At 40.9% G+C, this 25,320-nt stretch overlaps 1 protein-coding gene across 1 annotated transcript; it reads right to left on the bottom strand.

Annotated features, from left to right (window-relative positions):
* Window positions 1-158: 158 nt before the first annotated feature.
* On the bottom strand, window positions 159-17,880 carry LOC146486190 (tetraspanin-9-like). The gene is made up of 8 exons (XM_085099369.1): window positions 17,692-17,880; window positions 16,388-16,470; window positions 14,437-14,628; window positions 13,857-13,931; window positions 10,575-10,673; window positions 4,016-4,183; window positions 1,875-1,961; window positions 159-1,560 (listed from the first exon to the last, which is right to left on the bottom strand). Exons 2-8 carry the CDS (start codon window positions 16,451-16,453, stop codon window positions 1,465-1,467), a joined length of 783 nt encoding a protein of 260 aa, XP_084955495.1. The 5' UTR covers window positions 16,454-16,470; window positions 17,692-17,880; the 3' UTR covers window positions 159-1,464.
* Window positions 17,881-25,320: the final 7,440 nt, after the last annotated feature.

The raw sequence follows: 25,320 nt of genomic DNA, 5'->3' as shown, positions 1-25,320 counted from the left end.
GTTGGTTTGTTTGTTTGTTTGTTTGTTTGTTTATTGATTGTTTCGAGATTCGTTGTGACAGTTCAAGGAAACAGTTCCAAAACGGGAAAGCTCGAAACCCTACTCCAATCCAATGCACTGCAATCCCATTTTAAGAGTTAACAATACATGCAAATCTCTGCACAAAAAGAAAACAATTTTATTGCCAAAGCTGCGCTATATGAGGTTTTGCATTAGTAAACCTAGCTTCTTATAGCGCAGCCGTCAAACTTTTTTTTTTTTTTTAAAAAGATCAAAAGGTATGAGTACCGTACATCAGTTAAAGGGACAGTATCACGCTATTTTTAGTAACACATTGAAAATCGGAAAGGCGCTATTCGGTTAATAGCAGCCAAGACATAATGACAAAATTCCATTAAAAGACTATCAGAATGCAAAGAAACTATCCACGGATATTTTCGCCGGCAGATGACCAAGATAGAGAGGGGTTCAAATTTGAAAACGTCTGGCGGACGTTTTCAAATTTCGCTGTTGTTACGCACTAAAAATCACCGGTTGTACTTTATTTTGGTTCAACCTTTCGTCTTAGAATCACTATTAATATTTCTTTAAATTAGCGATTGAGAAATTAATTAACACAGTGTTCAAGGTTTAAATTTAGTGAATTTTGGCCAAAACTCATGATATCTCCCATGATACTGCCCCATTAAACATTATATACAAGAAACTGCCATTGTGACAGATTCACAATTTCGACTAAAAACTGTTAATTCAGAGAACGAATGTTTGGTTTATCGACAGAGTTGATAACTAAAGGTAAATTGGCCGCCGTAAAGAGATTCGAGTGCTGACGTTTCGGGCGTTAGCCCTTGGTCACGGAGAAAACCCACCTAGGTGATCTTGGGTGATCTTCACAATGCCTCGGGTTACTCTCAAAGCAGTTAAAAAAGACCTTGTTATTGTTGTTTGTTTGTTTTTTTTTTATCCCAATCTCTGGATCCCAGAGAACACCTTTGCCTCCGACATTTGCCAGCGAAACTCCTTAGCCAGTGGGTTAGGGAATAGGAGGCGGAGCTGGTAGAAATTGGATTGGACAGAACGAGGCTTGTAACAGTTTTCACGAGCTACTCGAGGCATTCCGAAGATTAATCGAAGACTTCCGCGAATTCTCTCGGATTTCCGAATTTCGCCCGCGAAACTCGAAAATCAGATTGAGCCTGAAAGCCGGGTCACGCCTTCAAAGCTTCTGAGCGTTGTCTAAGGCGCTTTAGAAGTTCACCACTGGCTTTCGAGAATAAGCCATAAATCTCTGTGGATCAACGGGTTTTCGTACGGTTTGAGAACACTTTTTAGATATCTTGAAAGCTAATGCGTTTACTTTCGCCGCACGGGTATTACTAAAAAAGTTAATAACAGTATTAAATCTTTTATGCAGTTTTCAGTATGTATTACGTTTCGTATTTACAACTGCTTGACAGCCAACGCTCAGATGCGAGCAGTTCTGCTCCACAAAGGTATTTTCTCTTCCTGTCGTTTAAAACTGTAACTCAACGCTATCGGCACAAACAGCACACCCAAGACCTGAAGAAAACAAAAGGGAGAATGTTTAGTTGATATTTTCAATTGAGTTTCGAAAGTAATTTCGCATTTGCTTTGGTTTTGCTTTACTACAAAGTTGGCGCCATTTTCTCAACCAGTAGGAAGCCAAACCAACACCAATGGTGCCTTGCTCGCACGCGTTTTCTCGCGCTTGACACCGGTTACATCGATTCTGATTGGTTCATTGTTCTGTTTGCGTCTGTTGTGATTGGTCAGAATTTTTGTTTTGGTTTTATCACACTCAATCGAAAACCGCTCACATGGTTATTAATAACCATCTGCTTCTTCTGTCTCACCTGGATGATGGTTGCAGTTACAGCCGTGTTTGCAACAACGTAAAGGGTATCCCTGATGAGCTGCAGTAGGAACACACCTCGACAACCCTACAAATGCAAAGGTTAAAGATGAAGTCCCAGGCTTTTCCAGGTTTTCAGTACAATTATAAGTGGCTCCCGGCCATGGGATGCTAGTCCATCGTAGGTCATTAAAAGGTCACAGGAAATTTTTGGCACGGCTCGGATAAAAATGGTACACGTACCAAAACCTATACCACTGATGTCCTGTTTACAAGTTCTTTTTTCTGCCGTGCTAAGCGGTGTGAGAAAATTTTTTGGTTCGGGTAAAAGGCTCAACATCTTGGGTAGCATACGCGATTATTCCTTAGGGCGCATGCGGCCAATGGCTTATTCCACTCAAACATGGCGGGCGAGAAGTATTTGGAGTGTCTACTTCTAAAAAGGCCACACATCTTGTCGCAGGGACGTCGAAAATTAGTCTCTTCCCGTTCTCTTTTCTAGAATAATAGAAAAGGCGCGAAGATACAAAAACGTTCATTGTAATAGCAGCAAGCTGGCTTGTAACTGTCCTATCGAGCAACGATTTTGGATGTTATGCGCCGATCAAATCGAAACTTCGACATCCCACCCCCGGGCAAACCCCGGGCATTTGACTATTTCTTGTGCCCGGGAGTGGGGAATTTGACGGGTAAGGCCTTCCCGGGGGTGGGGAATTTGACCTTGCCTGGGTGGGGTGGGGAAAATTGAACCGGAAGTGTCAGGTTTCAAATCGCTTTTTTGGGGGGCGCCGAAGTCGCTAACAGCTATAAACACGTGTTTGGACGAGATGGAAGACTTTAAAGGAAGAGATACAGCATTACAAAAAAAGGTCTTCAAAAGTGAGAGTGCTTAAATATTAATTATTTTTATAGATTGTATATAAACGATGTAGATTTTTTATACAATGAGTCAAGCTGCGGCTTTGCCCCGCAGTGAATAGTGAAAGAAATAAACACTGTCGAATGAAAAACCGCTTTGGCTTAAATTGCAGAATATCCTGCCACTCGAACAACATTCTACGTAGCCGGCTAACTAATTTTAAAAATATATGTATTTCTGGTTCTTTAAACGATGTAGTTTTTTATGCAATGAGTCAAACTGCCCCTTTCTCCCGCATTTGTGTCTGCAGAGGTTTTTAGAATAGCCATAAAACAGCAGTGAAGAGTTAAAGAAAAAAAAAAACATTGTCGAATGAAAAACCGCCGCTTTGGCTTAAACTGTAGAATACCCTGCCACTCGAACAGTCTACGTAGCTGGCTAACTCATTTTAAATGTGTTATTATGTATTCCTCGTTAAACAACCTTTGCTGTGTTTCGGAGTTAAAACAGCTTTAATACACTTGCTGATTGACATTGTCCGACTTAATAAATTCAATTTCCAATCATTAGTTTCAATGTTAAAGTTGTGGTTTTTGTAGTAACTCATGACAGGAACCGACAACGATTGTTCTTTAGGAGGGGCATTTGACAGACAAATCCGACGATAAGGTAGGGCATTTGAACACCATTTTGGCCCGATTGAACCGGATCCAATCTTCAAAAGTTCAAATGCCCGGGGTTTGCCGGGGGGGGGGGGGGATGTTGAAGTTTCGAGTTGATCGGCGCATTAACACGTAAGGGTCACTGATTTGAGTTGCTAGAAACAGTATTCAGGGACAAGGAGTGTATTCTTTTACTTCATTTCCTTTCTTAGAGTGACCGTTAGATTTTTTTGGCGACTTGCCCGATGCAGGGCGCGCCGATTCCGCCATGTTGAATGAAATCACTACACATGCTCCAACAGATGGTGCTGACCACAGTTACGAAGGCTCGTCAGGAAAAAATTGATTTGGCACAGTCAATCGTTTACACTACGTGGTTACTCCAATCTTCTTTATGGATTCGAACAGCAGCTAAGATCTGCTTTTACCACATAGTCATAAACCGCCATAAACCTCATTAGGAGGCGTCGTCCTTAAGAGGTGAAACTTTTTCAATGGTCATTTATGTAACGAATCGAACCAAGCGTTTGCCACCAATCATATTTGTCACGTCGGTGTGGATCTATATCGTCACACTCCTTTTACCTTTGTTTATAAAATAAGTGTAGCACGTACACTTACCCTAGTATAAATGTTCTCTATGGTAAAATTCTCCCCACAGCGGTACCTATGGGTGTAGCGCTCTCTTCGATCTTTACAGCAGCTGTCAGGAACGATGGAGTGATTGCCTTGGCGAGTGAAGCACGACTGCCTCCAGTCTGTGTAGTTATACCAGCCACAACACTCGCCCTATGATAAATTTTATACAATCGTAAATCAACGGGAATTTGAATTCGCAGCAAAAACATGCAACCACTGCGAAGCGCGGGAAAAATGCAACCGGTGCCAAGCGCGGGAAAAATGCAACCATTGTCAAACGCGGGAGAAGAATGCAGGCCAATTCGTCATTGGGTTTGGGCTTGCTTCTGATTAGTTGAATATAGTCCAGTCATCTTGTGGTTTGAAGTCAAACTAATTGCAACAGAATTTCTGTCACTGCCAAATGATATATAGTAGTCAACTTACTAACATACTAAAAGTTCCCCAAAATTCGTGTGGTGGAACATGCTTAGATTAAGCATTGTAATATTTGGAGCACGTACCACAGGGTACCCACGCCGCGGAAGATATTTTTTATTGATAAGTTAACTTTAATTACAAGAAAGGATAAAATATTGTTACTAGCTAACGCAAATGTGTTTTTTCTATTACTTGCATAGCAGGTTTGGTGAATTTGATGAAGACTGTGCAACATTTCAAGCATCTAGTGATGTTTGGCATAACAGGCACAGGGTGTGTTCCATGATTCAACAGGTAAAAAAAAAACAATCTCATAATATATATCATTTTCTTGGCTTATCTGGTAACCTCTACATAATTATCTAGTTAAACTGATCAAACTGGATATTTGGGGGGATTCCGGTGGGAATGGGAATGGGGGGGGGGGACTAATCTACCCGTGATATTGGTGTGATTTTCATTCATCGTTAATGGTGAGGTCTGGTGACGCGGAAGTCGTGCAACTCTGTCCTCTACAAGTACCACGTGCAGCCGAGCAATCCAGTCCATTTTTTCTGCACCTAATAATCTCTAACAAAGACGCGTGAGCTGCTGGTAGGGCAGTTCTTACGGGTAGGAGACTTCCATCTACTAGTTTCCATACCCAGTCTTGTGGCTTTAGCGCAACACCTCTCCACTGCTGTACCTCGTGGTAGACCCTGAGGCTGTGGTAGACCGCGGCTGCAGAAGTCGGAGGGAGACATTCGGGATGTACAAATGAGGACCCTATTGTGATCGTCTGGCAGAATCTCGAATATCGTAATGAATCCAGACTTTCGTCAGACCGGCCGTTGTATAGACAAACAAGGGCTTTCTCTTCAACTGCAATAATATCACTCTTTGTGGAATCTTCATTATTAAAAACCTCATCTTGCTCCTGAAATTCTGAATCCTTCGTAATCTTCTTAAGTGCCAAACCTTTGCTAATGCCATGTATTCATGACGTTGTACCACACATCCTAGAACTGCATGAACAAAAATATTTCCGCAAGTTTCTGGTCCCAGTCTCTTTCATCTGTCTCTAAATCTTTCGCGTCGTTGACCTTTGCTTTTTCTGAGGTATGAAAAACAGATCACGAGCGCTTGTATCAGCATGATATAAAGCAGAACTACAAGGTCTGTGTCATCTCCTACAAGTACTGTTGTGATTGACTTGGCGGACTGAACGGCCATTTGGACTATCATCAGCTCTGCGTCTCCTGGGGCGTGGATAATATTACATCCCGAAAGTTGCAGTTTCTCCCCAAGTGGTTTTATGAGCCGTTGCTTGTTGGGCGGTATTACTTAGAAACACGTCCTCCTTCAGGTTAAAACCATGTCGCTTTCAAAGTTCACTGATGGACCAGAGACACCGGATCTTCTTTGATGCGCGTAGTCTTGTGGAAGGCCCCTCTCCATATCCATCAAATACTACCGTAGCCTGGCTGTACCTTTGGGGACATGTTGTAGATAGAGCGAGAGAATTTCCGTGTAGGTAAGGCCCTGTGGCCAGGGAATACGATGGAGGAGAGTGCCGCCATCAAGAACATAGTGAACCTTTACTGTAGACTTGGTTTTTTACTCATTCTTCGTTCGAGTCCAGACAGCGTCAGCCAGGAGGGGCTTTTAGCCTTACATGATAGGAGCGAGGAATCAAATAATGTTGCTGGATAACTGCACATCTCAACCTTAAAGAACGATTGGGGATTGTCATACTTTCCTCCAGTTACTACAAAACACAATCTCTGAAACAGCAACTGTGGATCCACCTGGAGGTTGCCTTCTCTTAACCTCATAGCCGTCTTGAACGCAAGGGTAACTACTTGGTCTTTCTTACGAAATGAGTCGTCATGTGCATTTTTGCCAACCATAGAACTTAACACCTTGTCTGCTACTTCATTGCACTAATCGACATTGACTTCCTCATCAGCAAGGACACCTGTTTCAATGCAGCGCAGCGCATGGTCCTGGGAAAATAGATCTCTCTGGGTAAGGTAATCAACTAGATCAAGGGTGTCATTATAATCGCGCAACTATCTTGCCTCTGTGGCGTCCCTATGCTGTTCACTAGTTTGATACTTGTGATGATAGATGGATACTTTATTATAAACACCATTGCAGCCATAAGCTGAATTACGGGATATTTACAAATTCTAATAATAACAAAGAGAAAATAAAAAAATTATCTACATCTTATAGACATGGCTAAAAATATAATAACAAGGAGGAAATGAGAAAATATCTACATCTCATAGACATGGCTAAAATTAAAACTGTTCTTCAAACGCTCGGTCTTACATAGGGGGAGAGTGAAATCACTTTTGCGTCTCAGTGCATATTTACAACTCTTCCTTTGAGGGAGGAGGCTATGGAGACTGTGGGTGGAGTTACAGACGATCTCTTGTGATTAGAAAAGTGAGAATATCAGTCTGATTTGTACTGATTGTGGAAACATAAATACAAATATAATACTATAAACAAGGTGAATACTTAACACCAGTAAGGGTCTGCATGGCGTCGTTGCCTTCTGCACAAGCAGGCATTGACATTAACCAAACAAGCGGCTGCAACTCAGACAATCCTTTATCTCGAGTTAAACCACCGTTCGTCTTAACGCTGGGCGTTACAACTTGTTCAATCATCAAATCGGTGGAAAGCTCCGCCCAAAAGCGATCCCTTCTCCGTGCGCAATGAAGTCCACTCTGAAAGTTCTTGTAAATGTTTGGGTGAGTGTTTTGAAGCTCATTGATCATTTGTAGGTAGATATAGGCCGATTTAGCATAAAGTCGGTGACCAGCGGCGGCAAAATAAGGAAGCAGGTCATAAACCTACTGGAGGTGCAGACTCCAATTTCCGTGCATTCGGCTTTTATGAATCTGCGCAGTATTTCTACCATCTCCATATATTCAGTCCACAGAACAGCAGTCCGTTGATTCTTCATTGAACTTTGCACGTGTTTAAGCTTTTCTCAAATTCTTTGGACCACCTCTGTAGAACAAACTTCCTCTACTGCGAATTTGCCTTTTTCAAGTCGTCTAAGCATGGTTCTCGCCATCTTAATATCTTCTTCAACACTTTCGTTTCTGGATTCCGCTTGGACGTGATCAAGTTGTATCTGTGAAGGAGTATCATTCTGCGGGATACTGCTGCCGATTTGACTAGTTGGCTCTCGAGCTTTACTAGCAGTTTCTGTGGGGTCAGGACAAGACGCCAGGGAGGTACGTGCAGTCTCTGTTGGATCCGCATGCGAGGCGAGCGATAGTTGTTCTTTCGTTCGGATCAATATTACGGCTTCCTGTGTTTTTGGACCTAATGAAATCAAGACGGCATTTCTTATGTACGCATTGGCCAGTTTTTACCTGGACTGCGCACTGGTCGAGTGTCTGGCTTATGCTATTAACGTTTAATACTGCAACCCTTTTCCGTCAAAGTGACCGTGAGATCTCCATTGTCTACGGACTTGCTGCAAAAGCAGCAATCCATGATGCATTGTAGCTGCGTACGTCTTCGTAGAACAAATTCCCTTGGAAGAAATCATATTAATATTTCAATAACTAATTCTGTTTGTGAATTATCAAGCGTTAGTGTATTTACCTGCAGTACGATTTAAAGAAAAAGGCTGAAAATAGTGAAAGAAATCGAATTGCCAAACTGTTTGAACTTGTTGTTTCTTGCCTTGTTTGAACATTTTGAAAGAAGTGAAACGTCCACAATGACATGTCCTTCGCTTTAATTTATTTGTCGCAGTCTTTTATGCATTATGTTTGGGTCAATTCCAAAAGCGATCATCCCCCCCCCCCCCCAGGCAAACCCCCGGGCATTTGACTTTTTTAAAAATCCCTGATCAAATTCCCCTCTATATGGGCCGATTTCTAGGTCAAATGCCCCACTGGTTGGGGCTGAAAAGTCATCGTGTTGGTTTTTTTTTTTTTTTTTTTTTTTGTATTCGCTAGCTCTGTTTATATAAAAATCAACGAAATTCATACATTAATAAATTTAAAACAATTTATTATTAAAGATAATGCATAACATCACATATGAAACTCAACTAACAGAGAGTTTTTAAAAGGATATATGTACCGATACTCGCTTTTCTTTTATATTAAATGTACATGAAGTTTGGTAATACTTGTGATAACAAGAACAATGATAAAAAACACTATGTTATGAAACCTAGACATGCCAACAAGTCGAGCTTCGAACGCCGAGCAAAGGGAGAACGAAGCTTGAGGGAACTTGGACATAGCACTGAAAAGGAGAAGCGAAGGGCAATATGTAACCCCGCCATGCCAAAAACAATCTCAGATATATTTTTTGGAACGCTTCTCTATGGCTTACTACATTAAAAACTGTTTGACGCAAAATATACGCGTAAATTCTGGCTGTGAATAAAGCATTCCGACAATTTATGCGACCGCTGACCAGCATTTTTTCGACGGGTCAAATGCCCGATGGGTCGGGTTTCTATTCGCGTCAAATGCCCCACTATGTGGAGCCGAACAGGGGTCAAATGCCCGGGGGGGGGGGGGGATGATCGCGCTTGGAATTGACTGATACATTAAGAAGACTTTTTTATAGCAATTATAAACGTGTATTTGTAGTTCTTTCTTAGACAATAAAATTTTTTTGGAACAAGACTTTGTTGAATAGCTTTAATCTCTCTTCAGTTTGTCGAGCAAGTCTTCTTACATCGCCGTATCGGGCGCCTTTGAGTAAAAAAAAGGCTTTAAAACTTTAACCGTAATTTTGCCCTCTATCTCATAGACATGTAATTGCATGATTTCACGTAAAATTAAGGATTACTATCACTTGTATTTTCAGAAGTTGCAGAAATTAACCTCGTCGCTTCTGAAAACACGCGTGATATTAATCGTCATAGATTTTTCTCGGCCACATGGTTTACATATACAAATTAACCTACATATGCATGATACTGAAATACAATGTACAACATAAATCAGACTTACTGTTTCTCACAGCACGACCCTGCTATAAATAGAACAAGTAGATATTGCAGAGAAACCATAAACGTCCAGTAATAAAAATAAAAGTCCGTGAGTACAGAACTTACAGACAGTGCAGCGAAACGAACTAGATACTGCAAAGCGTCCATGTTATTTGGAGTCTGGAACCACTCAAATCGTATGTTTTAATCTAATTATTTTATTTTCATCTATTAATAACATTTTTGTACATTATGAACATTATTGTAGTTCAAGATGGCTTAAAACCACCCAAAATAACTTTATTTTGCGTGTTTCGATTTATTATTACTTTCCGCGAAATGGGTACCCTGTGGTACATGCTCCAAATTTTCAATGCTTAATCTAAGTATGTGCCACCACACGAATTTTGGGGAACTTTTATTATGTTGGTAAGTTGACCACTATCTATCATTTGGCAGTGACAGAAATTCTGTTGCAATTAGTTTGACTTCGACCATAAAAATTTCATTAGATGACTGGACTAATAATCAACTCGTTCTCTCTGATTGGAGCAAAGCTGTGGTAACTCGGGCGATTTTTTACCTGCATAGACGACGCGAGTTTTCATACATGTTGTGTCGCCAGCAGCGCGACAGCGCGTGGTGGAAAGCACACGCATGCATGTAGCCACAGGCCCTCTCTGACTAGCAAAGCCACAAGTCCACGTTTTGTGGCAAAAGTTAAATTTGTTTTAATTTTTTGCGACTTTTTTGTGATTTTTTTTAGCTTTCTCGTTCCCTGAGTGGATTTTCGCCTCCTGTTGGTAACGCAAAAATTGTGAAAAAACAAATCACAACAAAACTGCGCGTCACACCTCAGGATTCTAGTCGCTCCAGTTCCCGTACCAGCAAAACAGTCGCTCTTGTACCCGCGACTTGATTAAATCACAAATTCTGACAAATACAAAACCACAGAAAGTCAAGAAGCTCAGTGTTTCTTGCTGTTGAAATCTTAGTTAAGCTTAATTGACTCCTTTTTCTTTTTCAATCAACCTCACTCTTTACCGCCGGAATAGCAGTTATAACACATTTAAATCACGGTATGGGACAGAAGATGAATACAATCAACACCATGAATGGAGAATATTAGACCTTCAAAGTCAACTCAGTTTAGCTTACCTTTAACTGTAAGTCTCTGATAGCACTGGAAGGTTCTGTTTTTATTCCATAAACGTCACGGATTACATGAAGCACGTCATCTGAAAGTGTGACTCTCACCTGAATGAAAAAAAAAAAAGGGGGAAGAAAAGAGAGATGCAATTACTGTTGGATCTTACGCCTTGTTATAATTATGGAGCGTTTTTAATTGTGTCGAGAGTAATTTCGCGGTTGCTTTGGTCTTGCATTACTACGTTCTGTGATTGGTTAAAAACAGCCCGCGCCACTTTCTCAACCAATGGAAATCCAAACCCAAACTAATCGTGTTTCGGCCGCACGCGTTTTCCCGCGCTTGACGCCGGTTACAAGTATTTGCTTCGAGTTCTGATTGGTTCATTGTGCTGTTTACATCTGTTACGATTGGTCAGAGTAATTACTTTGGTTTTCGTTTTTACGACACTGAATTGGAAATCGCTCTAATGGTCTCAATTGGTATTCCCCTAGGCCTGTTTTTGCGCGGAATTTAAGTTAGTAATTTGCATTTTGCAAGTGACGCTTTTCTGTAATGACAAATTCTGTTCATAATGCGTTGAAGTTGAACGAGACACGCTTCGCGTAGTCAGCTGATCTTTTCAGTTACTGCAGCCTGCAAGTAATTTCCACTAGAAGTTTCCTCTTACTTGCCACAACAACGTACTGTATTTTCGTTCGGTTTTACGGGGTTGTTCACCTTATAGTTTGTACATTTTGTAAGTTGACTTTGTTTGTATGTTTCAGTTTAAACATTCTTCACCTTGTCAGTCAGGGGCGTAGCTAGCCTTTAAGCCATTAAGCACGGGCTTAATAAGAATTTTCGTAATTAATTTTTTTTAACAGCCGAAAGGCTGTATTTTGTTTTGCCTACTATTCAATAGCGAATACCCGCTATATCAACGTTTTAATTTGAAAAATAAAATAATGAGTTTTAATATCATAAATTAAAAGAGTGCTGAAAGGTTAACAAAGGAAAGATATGTTACTATGGAACTTTGAAAGAGTTTTGCGCACGATAATTTAGTCGACTGTTGATTTCCGCCTTAAGAGATCTCTATCCGAATGCTGCATCGTGTTTACCATTCTCCTCACCATGCCAGTGTCCACTGCTACACCAGACTGAGATCATTTAGCACCACGAGAAGAGTGAAAACATACGTGCGGATCACTACGCTGACAGAGCGACTATTATCTCTAGCTCTGATGCACGCATACAGGGAGATGCCGATTGACCCCGAGAGTATCATCAGCGACTTCTGTGCGAGCAAACCAAGAAGGCTTGAATTTGAGCGATGGTTAGTCCGTAATAATCATGCACATGATTATACCAGGCAGTCTTTATTGATTTTAACTTTTCCTTTTAATATAACAAAATCCCACGAGGAAAATAATCAGCTGTGCATCTGTATTAATTAAAGCATTCGATAATGTTGACTGCCAGGGATAAAATTAGTAAGACCACCTGTTCCTACGTTGGACGTTAACAAAGTTTGATATATATTTCTCAAACTCATTAATAATTCAAAAGCCAAAGACAAAGGAAATCATGCACCGTGACGTGTTTGGATATCTGATGAAAAACTCCCCGTTTTTGAATCCTTAATTTCTCGTTCAAAATCAGTTTGTTTGAGAAGTTATATCAAACACTCGTCACAGTGTTTCATCACAATATGAAAAACCTCGAAGTTCGTCAAAAATACTCCGCTACGCGTCGTATTTTCAACTCTCTTCTCGGTGTTTGATATATGATGAAACACTGTTTCCTGTTTGATATATTAGGGACCGATCGTTTATTACGTCCTAGGGGGAGGGGGGCGGTGGTTTCCTAAAAAATCCAGTGTATGAAAATTTTACCCCCCCAAAAATCTTTCAAACAAAAGTTTTACCCCCCCCCCCCCCCCCCCCCCATGGTTGCCATGGTGGTTGAATTGTTGAGAAGGTTTCTCGAAAGACCCAGTAACTTACCGGGCCCGTTTTTCGCCGATTACAGAACGATTACAGACATGGTACTTCGCCAATGTTTTCATAGAATAATAAGATTTTAAAATTTAGTATTCAAAGCTAACAAAAATTGACTTCTGTTGAGAAACATTTGTCACCAAAATTACTATCGGGCCCGGTAAGTTACCGGGTCTTTCGAGAAACGGGCCCCTGGGCACAACGCTTGGTTACATGCGGAAGTCGCTAGCTCTCTGAATCTGAACTGGCAAGAGAAACAATCAGAAGTTAGGCAAAATTCAAGTAAGGGAACGTACCTTAGAATATCTCTTCAATGTCTTTATAATAACGATGTTTTGTTATTGCTGGAGTCTATTCTTCAGTCGTCAAAAGAAGGTACACAGAAGGTCAAAGCAGCTCGGGGTTTGAGAGCAGTACAGGAGCATTTGATGAATGGATGTGGATCAAGGATGTGGATATATAGATTTTGAAGAAGCCTACCATCTCTATTCGTCTTTTGGTCAATTTTTTTGCCCAGAGAAACAAGCCTTCAGAGATAAACTGCTTGATGAAATGCACGGTTTGCCTGTCTATGTCATTACTCAACCTATTACGCTCTGAAGAATTGTAGCGATATGGAGAAGTAGCTAGTTGATTTTACCAACTCTAGGATTGATGAGAAGAATGATTGCGAAATACATTTAGTTGGTACCCTTAAAATTTTACCCCCCTCACTTTTCGTACAGGGTAAAAAATTACCCCCCCCCCCCCCAAAAAAAGAGCTCGTTTAAAAAAATTACCCCCCCCCCCCTCAAAAAACACCGCCCCCCCCCCCCCCATAGGACGTAATAAACGATCGGTCCCTTACGACTTACGCTGTACAACTTGGGCTTAAATGGAAAAAATGGCTGGCTACGCCCCTGTCAGTAATACTGTTAAGCTGCAACATTCATCCGTCCCGGGTAGCACGGCAAGTGAAAAGAGCTTGAAATAAAATGCGTGAATTAGAAGTGTTCGCCTTACCTCCGGCCTTTACAATTACATTCGAATTTTTGTAATTTCGAATCACATGGAAGCTAAGCTTTGTGGCCGGGTTCACAAAACTCGCGTTGCTTTCAGTAGCCAATTAGGAACTGACTGATAAATTAAAAAAAAAAAAAAATTGTGTTGTTTTTAACCAATCAGATTCCCGGGTTTTCGCTCGTTTGGCACCAGTTGCACGTTTTCCCGCGCTTGGTCCCCGTGCTTAGCATCAGTGGCTTTGTGCAACTGTGATTCGACCGTGGTCAAAAGAAGTCAAGCGTGCTTTTTACAAATAAAATTAATGCCAACCTTGTCACGATTCTGGAACCCTACAGCAGCTGCAGAAATCACTAATCCAAGAACCACGAGAAGAACCAGAAAGAACTAAAAGGAAAAAGAATAAATGTATATGTCACAAACATCATCAACTATACGAAAACAGCAATTGAGTGAATTTGTAAGGTGATAAAAATATTCGTATCTCTTGACAATCCCAATTTTAATCGTGACGCATCGCTATCACGGCTGGGCTTCTCAGTCGGTTTCTTTCTTCTTGAAGTCAATAGGGCACAAACTAAAGTAGAGTAGCCTAGAAGATTGAAAGAGTCACTGCGACCGAGCTGATTGTAAGCCGGCATTCCATACGTTCAAGTTAAATCTCTAACACGTTTCTTTTGTACATTAGCTTTGATAGAATTGAATATCTGAAATTCTTGTTTTTGAGCTATTTGATTGTGGACAAAAGAGAAGTGAGAAACTATCACAGTTATGTACGCAGCTTAAGTTTGCAACAAGAAAGCCTACAAAATTAGGCTTGATAGGGATTCGAACCCATGACCCATGGTTTAGACGTGGCATTTTTCTGATACAAAAGATAAAAGTGACTTACAAAAATAAACAGACGCGAGTTTTCCTTTGATACTGCCCAGCATCCAAAGAATGAGACCAGCACATTAAGGAGTCCAGCGATGATTAAGAGTTTAGATGCCTTGGCAAAATGAACGGATGATGACAGCGGCTCATAAGGAAAAAACTCAACAAGGCTCCATATGCCAACACCCATAAGCAAACAACCAGACATCTAGCAAGAGAACAAACAAAGGAATTTATAGATTTAACAAACCTTCTTATGTTTTAGTAACACTTTGAAAAGTCAAAAGTCCACCGTTGTCTCAGTGGAATGGTAAAGAGTTATTAAACGTTTTCGGGTCAAGCCGATTTATTCAAGTGAACTACAACTACTGCACACTGCACACAAGCACTATGAGAATTTTACAATTCATTTCATTCATCTCACTTTCGATTGTACAGTTGTTGGGCAGGGAGGTCCCTGGTTGTTGGGTGTCACTGAAAACCACGCATTTTTCAGAGATAATTAAGCAATAATATCTCTAAAAAGTGCCAAAATATAAAGCAATGTATGGGATTTTTCCTAAATTGAAGCTTAATTATCTCTGAAAAATGTATCGTTACCCCCAATTTTCTTTTGAGATACTAAAAGCACTTGCTAAGTTCTGCTATCTCCGCATAGTTTTAAACGGCGCAAAATTATCCCTGTATTAGTAGGCACCAGCCATAGGAATCCCGAGCATCTCGCGATGCGCAGAACCTATGCGCAGTGGCAATAGTTGGCACCGTCCTTAATTAGCATTCTTATTGAATTCTGACAAGATTCCAAGGTAACCCTGCAAGAGACTAAGAATTTTACCGCGCTAAGAGAAGGTAAACTCTATTTTAATTGATTCTCCATCCAGATCAAGCGCAAATAAAAGGTTTTAAAAATTTCGATTATTTTCACTGCACGTGATACTTTGCTCACTTGCACGCATCGCTGATTTAATTGTCAGGTGTGGCGATTTCTTCAGCTTTCATAAAGTTTACCATCCGTCGGTGGATAAAACTGTCAATTTCTTCGTTCTGTTGCCTTGAAATGTTCTCAGAATTCAAATTAATTTCAACGGCTTTTCTTTGATTGACGTCCACCAAAACGCAACTTTATCGGAGTCTTTTGAAGGCGATAGGTCGCGTGTTATAGGTAACCGCTGTAAAAAAGAAAAAAAAAAAAAAAAAAACGCGTAGAACACGCGACAGCGTCTTTCCCTCCCATGCGGGACACATTTTCTTAGACGTGCACGAGGCACGGCCTCGTTTTGGTGCGAAGCTTGTTTTCGTCCTATAATGTCATAAAATTACTGTTTTCATTTACAACTCAGACAGAAGTCTTGAACTCGTGGATTTCTTTACATCTTTTAGGTTGATGTCGATTACGTCAACGATTTTCTTTAAAATGTTCGTCTTAAGGACGGTGCCTACTTTTGTTACTGGGCATACATTCTGCGCATCTCGAGATACTCGGGTTTCCTATAGTTAGTGGATAAAGCAGAACTTAGCAAGTACTCTTGGTATCCAAAAAGAAAATTGGGGGTAACCAGGCATTTTTCAGAGACTTGAATAAAGCTTCGATATGGAAAAAACGCGGCCTTACATTGATTTGTATTTTACCGCTATTTTTGATTATTATTCCTTAATTGTCTCTGAAAATCCGTGGTTACCCCCCAATTTTCTTTTTTGCTTTCCAATAGCCCTTGCTAAAATCTGCTTTTCCCGCATAGTGAAAAATCTCGCAAAAATACTTCTGTATTAGTAGGCACCGTCCTTTATAAGCACTGGACCGACATCACCGTCTTTGCAAAAATCGATAAAAGCTATCATTGTGGTCCGTTTTCCCTTCAAGAGGTCACTTGATATTCCCATCCTGGCAACTTAGCAGAGTTTGATGTCCGGACTACTCATTGACTGATGAATAAAGTGACAAAAATGGCATGGCTGAAATTACTTACAAAGAAAATGGCATTGAAACATTTAAACAGGAGCTTAATGGTCCTTGCACTTTTTTCCAAAGTCATTACTTCTTCTGTAGTTTCTGTAGGAAGAGAAAAATACTCACTGGAAATGTATTTACAAATTTTGCAAAATTGGTGACCGTGCAGTTATGATGGTGCTTCTTCCCAAAGAAGTAACTTTTTCTACAAAGAGTGTTTTTAGGTCGTGTTTTATAAATAAAAAACAAAGCACTTTATTTAAATGTTGGCTTCAAAATCTTGACACACTGTCCGCAGTTAAAGCTTCTCCTTCCCTCTCCTATCCAAAAAATGTTGTTAGGAAGCAAGACAAGCGGTAACTACGCAGACGCTGATTTGCTCAACCCTTGGGCTTGGGGAAAGGAGAGAAGTGTTCCTTACGCGATAGCCTGCGTGGCAGGCGCCAGAAAGGGGAAGGAAAAGGGGAATAGGGCACGTGCTGCTAGCGCCTGCCTCGCATGCTACATGCCCAGCAACTTTGAGGTCGTTGTAATTTGCGGCATTGCTAATACAAATGGAACATAAATACATAGTGAGAGGTCATATAGAAATAAAAGCTTTGTGAGTTTATTTAATAGATCAGTCAATTATACCTGTGCTCAAGTCACTGGTAAAAATAGCACTTAACGTAACAAATCTCTTCAGGCTTGAAGTGTCGTTACAACTGTTTAAATTGCACAGTCAGCGAATTTCATGTAGCTACCTTCACTTTTGTGATCATTTTCAAGAACTTACTGAGGTGTTTTATAAAGTGATTTTCCGTCTTTCTTTGCTTTTCGGACCGACTGAGTTAGAAGCTTTTTCTTTTCAAATCGTTCGAAAGGCGTAAAGTTTTAACACACAGTACACTTGACACATGCAGTCGGGTTTAATGATATCATCTGATAACAAAACAAACTTATAGTTTTCTACACAACTACCGTGGGCTTCTCGAGTTTTATCGATTCCAGTTTCACGGGCAGTTTGATAAACATTGAAAAATGGAAAGAAATCCGGGTTCTATTTGCAGAATAAAGAAAAGTTTTGCGTTACTCAAAGTATTGAATAGTCTGTGAATTTTTAACATCCGTGAAATTTGACCGCCTGCTGCAAATATTCAAATGACAAGGAAAAAAAAAATCAAAATCCGAATTTGCACCTCGCTTAGTTGTTTAGTAGAAATCACCTCTGCTCTTTGCAGTTTAAATCCGATGAGTTTTACAAATACAACATACAAGCTTGAATTACTGTTTTATCAGGACTAAAAACTAGAGAAAATTCGCAAGACGTGTGACTCTACTCACGATTTCAACTTGCGTAGAAAAGTATATCTTGATCTTTCAGCGAAATCAGCTGTTAAATTGTAAACTGAAGGAAATCTGACGCGATCTGCAGGCCAAACCCGCTTTTATACCAGGAGTACAGCAATTAAAATTCGATCACAAAGTTGTTTATTGTAATCGTTTATTTCTGGCTATCACGCAAGAAAGTGATGTCATCTCAATTCATTTATTAATTAGTCACGCAAGGTCCATGCAAAGAAGGAGTTCACAATTTTGAGGCGAAAATTCATTACTTTCTTTCCCTTCTCAATTATTGATAGACCAATAAATTTTAATTTGTGATGTCACCAAATGTTGGGTCTTTCTGATCCCTTACACTTGACAGAAGTATAAATCGCAATTTTTAAACTGTCACGGAAAATATGCAGATAAGCTCGGTGTGCCTCCCTCGCAGACGCTCTTTTGGCTCTAAGCTCGTTAGCGCCACAGGTTAATTGAGTAAGAATACGTTCTCTCTCAAACAATTCGTGTAAATCTGGAGGGCAAAAATAAATCTTACTTATAACATCTTGTGACTTGAATAGGCCATTTTACAGTTGTGTTTAGTGAGGGTCGTACAGGGGTATTTTCGTGATGCGTGATTAGCTGATTTTATTTCCCGTGAAACGTGAATGTAATAAATTGTTCTTCGTAATCCGTGACCTGAAGGTTTTGCGTGACCCGTGAAGAACTTGAAACTAAATTTTCATTTCTGTGATCCGTGATCTGCTATTTTTTCTGTTCGTGAACCGTGCAAGAGACCCCCCCTGTACGACCCTCTTTAGTGACCTGGCCTAGGATTGGAAGCGAGGCTGGGGTAACCTTGTTTGGATACAAACCTCAGTTTTTCATATGGTAATGTGAACTAGTAAGCATAAGAACAGCATGATCTACATATGAAAAGCAGGGAGGTTTGTGTCAAAACAAGGTCACCCTAAGCCTCGCTTCCAATCCAAGGCCAAGTCACTAAGCACACAACTGTAAAATATGGGGTAGTGCATATTGAGTGAAATAATTATTACGCGGGATGCCCTGAAGGGGCATACCGTGTCTAAAAACGGGTCGATTTCTTTTTTTTTTTCTTCGTCGTATACACAAATCGGTACATTAATTACGCGGGATGCCCTGAGGGGGCATACCGTGTCTTAAAACGGGTCGATTTCTTACGCGGGATGCCCTGAAGGGGCATACCGTGTCTAAAAACGGGTCGATTTCTTTTTTTTTTTCTTCGTCGTATACACAAATCGGTACATTAATTTATTACGCGGGATGCCCTGAGGGGGCATACCGTGTCTAAAAACGGGACGATTTCTTTTTCTTCGTCGTAGCTACAAATCGGTGCATTAATTTATTCATTAAACTCTCCCCTCTCCTACTCGGGATGTATTGTTCTGATTGTCTTCAACAAAGGCAGGCCAATCAAAATCCATTCTTGTCGCTTATATCGTAAGGGAGGGGACCCACTCACCCCTACCTGTGTGACGTCAATGCATCATTTGATATATTTACAAAAGGCGGATAAAATTGTCGCGCCATATTGTTTTAACATGCTCTGGACTCAAGTGTGCCGTTTTCAAACGGAAATTTCACCATTTTGAAGCGGTAAATCGAAAGAATAACTTCTAAGAAGCACCTGACACGAAAAACGGTGGAAATTGGAGAGTTCCTGGCGAAGGAATCGTGCTTTGTTTGACAGTCTTAGACGACGCGAGACTGAAAAGAGACAAAAGAGGTCATTGAGAAGCTTACGTTATCGTAATGGAATTTCACAAATTTTCCGTGCAGACGTTCTTAGGGGTTCGTCACGCGTTCCTGGGGTGTCTAGAAAACTCAGACCTAGAAAACTCAGACCTCAGACCTCAGACCTAGAAAACTCAGACCCCCCAATTCTGGAAAACTCAGACCTAGAAAACTCAGACCCCCTTCAAACTGCATGTAGAAATCTCAGAAGAAAAAGAGGTTGGAACTTGGAATACATTTTCATTACGGTGAAATATTATACGCTATATTTGTACAGTGTCTGCCTTTTATTATTTTACAACTAATTGCAAGATAACGGGAAAGATAACAACAATGTTTCCTGTACGTTTCGTCTCATGACACGAATTTGCTCTTTATGAGAATAAATCGACTGATTGGCATTTGTAAATTTCTAAAATAATAAAATATTTTATACTTAAAAAATCACGGCTCGTGTCAAATTGTCTACAGTGACAATCGCCTCACTTGACAAGAAAACTCAGACCCCCCAATTCTGGAAAACTCAGACCTAGAAAACTCAGACCCCCCAATTCTGGAAAACTCAGACCCCCTTCAAACAACAAAACTCGGAAAAAGAAATAAACGTGGTTGGAAAATGGAATTCATTTTTTTATACGCTATACAGTGTCTGCCTTTTATTATTGCAAGATAATGCGCCGATCAAATCTAAACTTCAACATCCCCCCCCCCCCGGGCAAACCCCGGGCATTTGACTATTTTCTGTGCCCGGGAGTGGGGAATTTGACTGGTAAGGCCTTCCCGGGGGTGGGGAATTTGACCTTGCTTGGGTGGGGTGGGGAAAATTGAACCGGAAGTGTCAGGTTTCAAATCGCTTTTTTTAAGGGGGGGGGGTGGGGGGGGGGCGCTGAAGTCGCTAACAGCTATAAACTCGTGTTTGGACGAGATGGAAGAGTTTAAAGGAAGAGATACAGCATTACAAAAAAAGCTTACAAGAAAAGGTCTTTTAAAGTGAGGGTGCTTAAATATTAATTATTTTTATAGATTGTATATAAACGATGTAGATTTTTTATGCAATGAGTCAAGCTGCGGCTTTGTCCCGCAGTGAATAGTGAAAGAAATAAACACTGTCGAATAAAAAACCGCTTTGGCTTAAATTGCAGAATATCCTGCCACTCGAACAATCTACGTAGCCGGCTAACTCATTTTAAATATGTTATTATGTATTTCTCGTTAAACAACCTTTGCCGTGTTTCGGAGTTAGAACAGCTTACACTTGCTGATTGACATTGTCCGACTTAATAAATTCAATTTCCAATCATTAGTTTCAATGTTAAAGTTGTGGTTTTTGTAGTAACTCATGACAGGAGCCGACAACGATTGCTCTTTAGGAGGGGCATTTGACAGACAAATCCGACGATAAGGTGGGGCATTTGAACACCATTTTGGCCCGAGGGGGCGGGAATTTGAACGATCCAATCTTCAAAAGTTCAAATGCCCGGGGTTTGCCCGGGGGGGGGGGGGGATGTTGAAGTTTCGAGTTGATCGGCGCATAACGGGAAAGATAACAATACTCCGTTCCTGTCGTCTCTGACACGAAATTGGCTTTTTATTCGAAGAGAGAATAGAGCAAAATCCAAATCATGATACCCCTAAATATCTCAAGGACTAAAATTGTGTCAGTTTGGTGCTAACAAAAAAATCGATGTTAAGTGTTTGTAATCGACATATTGTGTTAAAAAATCATTTTACACTGTCATGTCGGCTGTGGCTTGAGCGGCGTTGTGTGACGGTCACGCGACATGAACAGCACATGACATTTTGGCGCGGTTTGGTGGTTTCATGTTTCTGTTTTTGCTTTATTCTCTCTTCACGTTTATTTATTTTTCTGAGTTTTGAAGGGGGTCTGAGTTTTCCAGAATTGGGGGGTCTGAGTTTTCTAGGTCTGAGTTTTCCAGAATTGGGGGGTCTGAGTTTTCTAGGTCTGAGGTCTGAGGTCTGAGTTTTCTAGGTCTGAGTTTTCTAGACACCCCGCGTTCCTGCCCTAAGAACGTCTGCTTGGGAGGCTAAAATTTCCGGTGATAGTCTGAGTCGCGTAACACAAAGGAAACAACGTAACGCGATCGTCGTGACTTAAACTATTCCACTAGCAAGGATAGTTTTATCAATCGGCAAAGCATACAGTTGGAATAAATGAATCAGCCCCAGCATCACGCGTAATGCCAGTATAGCAGGCATCTTGTTCATTAAACTCTCCCCTCTCCTACTCGGGATGTATTGTTTTGATTGTCTTCAACAAAAGCAGGCCAATCAAAATCCATTCTTGTCGCTTATATTGCGAGGGATGGGACCCACTCACCCCTACCTGTGTGACGTCAATGCATCATTTGATATATTTATTAAAGACGGATTAAGTCGCGCCATATTGTTTTAACATGTTCTGGACTCAAGTGTGCCGTTTTCAAAGGGAAATTTCACCATTTTGAAGCGGCAAATCGAAAGAATAACTTCTAAGAAGCACCCGACACGTAAAACGGTGGAAATTGGTGAGTTCTTAGTGAAGGAATCGTGCTTTGTTTGACAGTCTTAGACCACGACGCGAGACTGAAAAGAGGTCATTGAGAAGCTTACGTTATCGTAATGGAATTTGACAAATTTCCGCTGATAGTCTGAGTCGCGTAACACACGGAAAACAACGTAACGCGATCGTCGTGACTCAAACTATTCCATTAGCAAGGATAGTTTTATCAATCGGCGAAGCATACAGTTGGAATAAATGAATCAGCCCCAGCATCTCGCGTAATGCCAGTATAGCAGGCATCTTGTTACGCGGGATGCCCTGAGGGGGCATACCGTGTCTAAAAACGGGACGATTTCTTTTTCTTCGTCGTAGCTTCAAATCGGTACATTAATTTATTCATTAAACTCACCCCTCTCCTACTCGGGGTGTATTGTTCTGATTGTCTTCAACAGTAGCAGGCCAATCAAAATCCATTCTTGTCGCTTACATCGCGAGGGAGGGGACCCACTCACCCCTACCTGTGTGACGTCAACGCATCATTTGATCTATTTATTAAAAACGGATTAAATTTGGCACCATATTGTTTATAACATGTTCTGGACTCAAGTGTGCCGTTTTCAAACGGAAATTTCACCATTTTGAAGCGGCAAATCAAAAGAACAACTTCTAAGAAGCACTCGACATTTAAAACGGTAGAAATTGGTGAGTTCATGGCGAAGGAATCGTGCTTTGTTTGACAGTCCTTGACAACGACGTGAGACTAAAAAGAGGTCATTGAGAAGCTTACGTTATCGTAATGGAATTCCACACATTTCCGGTGAAAGTCTGAGTCGCGTAACACAAGGAAAACAACGTAACGCGATCGTCGTGACTCAAACTATTCCATTAGCAAGGATAGATTTATCAATCGGCGAAGCATACAGTTGGAATAAATGAATGAGCCCCAGCATCACGCGTAATGCCAGTGTAGCAGGCATCTTGTTACGCGGGATGCCCTGAGGGGGCATGCCGTGTCTAAAAACGGGACGATTTCTTTTTCTTCGTCGTAGCTTCAAATCGGTACATTAATTTATTCATTAAACTCACCCCTCTCCTACTCGGGGTGTATTGTTCTGATTGTCTTCAACAGAAGCAGGCCAATCAAAATCCATTCTTGTCGCTTACATCGACAGGGAGGGGACCCACTCACCCCTTCCTGTGTGACGTCAACGCATCATTTGATCTATTTATTAAAAACGGATTAAATTTGGGGCGATATTGTTTATAACATGTTTTGGACTCAAGTGTGCCGTTTTCAAACGGAAATTTCACCATTTTGAAGCGGCAAATCGAAAGAATAACTTTTAAGAAGCACTCGACATTTAAAACGGTAGAAATTGGTGAGTTCATGGCGAAGGAATCGTGCTTTGTTTGACAGTCCTTGACCACGACGCGAGACTAAAAAGAGGTCATTGAGAAGCTTACGTTATCGTAATGGAATTCCACACATTTCCGGTGAAAGTCTGAGTCGCGTAACACAAGGAAAACAACCTAACGCGATCGTCGTGACTCAAACTATTCCATTAGCAAGGATAGTTTTATCAATCGGCGAAGCATACAGTTGGAAAAAATGAATCAGCCCCAGCATCACGCGTAATGCTAGTAAAGCTGGCATCTTGTTTTTTTTTTTCTTCGTCGTATACACAAATCGGTACATTAATTTATTCATTAAACTCTCCCCTCTCCTACTCGGGATGTATTGTTTTGATTGTCTTCAACAAAAGCAGGCCAATCAAAATCCATTCTTGTCGCTTATATTGCGAGGGAGGGGACCCACTCACCCCTACCTGTGTGACGTCAATGCATCATTTGATATATTTATTAAAGACGGATTAAGTCGCGCCATATTGTTTTAACATGTTCTGGACTCAAGTGTGCCGTTTTCAAAGGGAAATTTCACCATTTTGAAGCGGCAAATCGAAAGAATAACTTCTAAGAAGCACCCGACACGTAAAACGGTGGAAATTGGTGAGTTCTTAGTGAAGGAATCGTGCTTTGTTTGACAGTCTTAGACCACGACGCGAGACTGAAAAGAGGTCATTGAGAAGCTTACGTTATCGTAATGGAATTTGACAAATTTCCGCTGATAGTCTGAGTCGCGTAACACACGGAAAACAACGTAACGCGATCGTCGTGACTCAAACTATTCCATTAGCAAGGATAGTTTTATCAATCGGCGAAGCATACAGTTGGAATAAATGAATCAGCCCCAGCATCTCGCGTAATGCCAGTATAGCAGGCATCTTGTTGAGATAATTTTTGAACAAAGTTTGCCAACTTGCCTGTTGGAAGACTAAGTTCCTTTACTATCCCTTGCTCAAGATGGGACTGCTGACTGTGTTCTAGTGACAAGTCTAATTTGTTTCCTCTGAGTACAGCCTGTACTAAGACGTTTTGTGTTTGTTCAAACCTTTGCATGGTATCACTTTTTTGCATGCCCCAAAATTTTGGCCACTTGTCCAATTGTATTTTCACTCAGCGAATAGCGAAGGAAATTTTCGTTTTTGTTTCATCAAAGGTAAGCAGATTTTGCTTTGTACTGGGAAGGGCTGTTTTATGCGAGGGTGTGTTTTGTTCACTTCTGCTTATTATACAGTTGTGCTTTGTAACCTGGCCTTTTAATGGGAGTGAGACTGGAGTTGAGCCACTCTAAAAAAAATCTCATTGCTTTTCGTATTAAATCTTTTACCCAGGGAGCCCACTGGCCATCAGCCGTTTTCAGTAAGGCCCCTAAAACAAAGTCAACTCCAGCCTCACTTTAACTCAAAGGCCGGGCCAGGGGCCCGTTTCTCGAAAGTCCCGGTAACTTATCGGGCCCGGTGTCATTGTGATAGATATTTCTAAACAGAAGTCAATTTTTGCTAGCTTTGAATACTAAATTTTTAAATCTTAAAATTCCATGAAAACATTGGCCAAGAACCATGTCTGTAATCACTGTGTAATCGGCGAAAAAACATTTCAAAATATACTTATCAGGCCCAGTAAGTTACCGGGACTTTCGAGAAACGGGCCCCAGGTAACTAGGTGCACAACTGTAGGCATATACTTCATGTGAGAATGCCTTACATGCCCCCAAGTTATTGTGAGTACGTCAAGCCTGAATACATATATGGCACTCTCACATAAGGTATATACCCAACGGTAAAATGCGCTAAAGGAACTGCAATGCTGCATTGGTGGTGAGTAGAAATGAATAATTGGTTTATCAACAGAGTTGATAACTAAAGGTAAATCGGACACTGTACTGAGAGATTCGTGTGCTGACGTTTCGAGCGTTTGCCCTTCATGAGAGTGAATATTTGCTCTGACATAGAGCTTATGCTTGAAATGTC

Source organism: Pavona decussata, unplaced genomic scaffold, assembly GCF_977016875.1.
Source record: "Pavona decussata unplaced genomic scaffold, jaPavDecu1.1 SCAFFOLD_21, whole genome shotgun sequence".
NCBI lineage: Eukaryota > Metazoa > Cnidaria > Anthozoa > Scleractinia > Agariciidae > Pavona > Pavona decussata.
The sequence above is the reverse complement of the archived record's forward strand: the minus strand, read 5'-3'. Positions and strand labels throughout refer to the sequence as shown.

Bases quoted from the DNA above. Each gene is read 5' to 3' on its own strand.
- LOC146486190 (XM_085099369.1), bottom strand. From the start codon at position 16,453: ATGACTTTGGAAAAAAGTGCAAGGACCATTAAGCTCCTGTTTAAATGT. The intron at 14,629-16,387 runs GTAAGTAATTTC...TTCTCTTGCTAG, and splicing joins GTTTCAATGCCATTTTCTTT to ATGTCTGGTTGTTTGCTTAT. The intron at 4,184-10,574 runs GTAAGCTAAACT...AATTTATCATAG, and splicing joins TCAGAGACTTACAGTTAAAG to GGCGAGTGTTGTGGCTGGTA.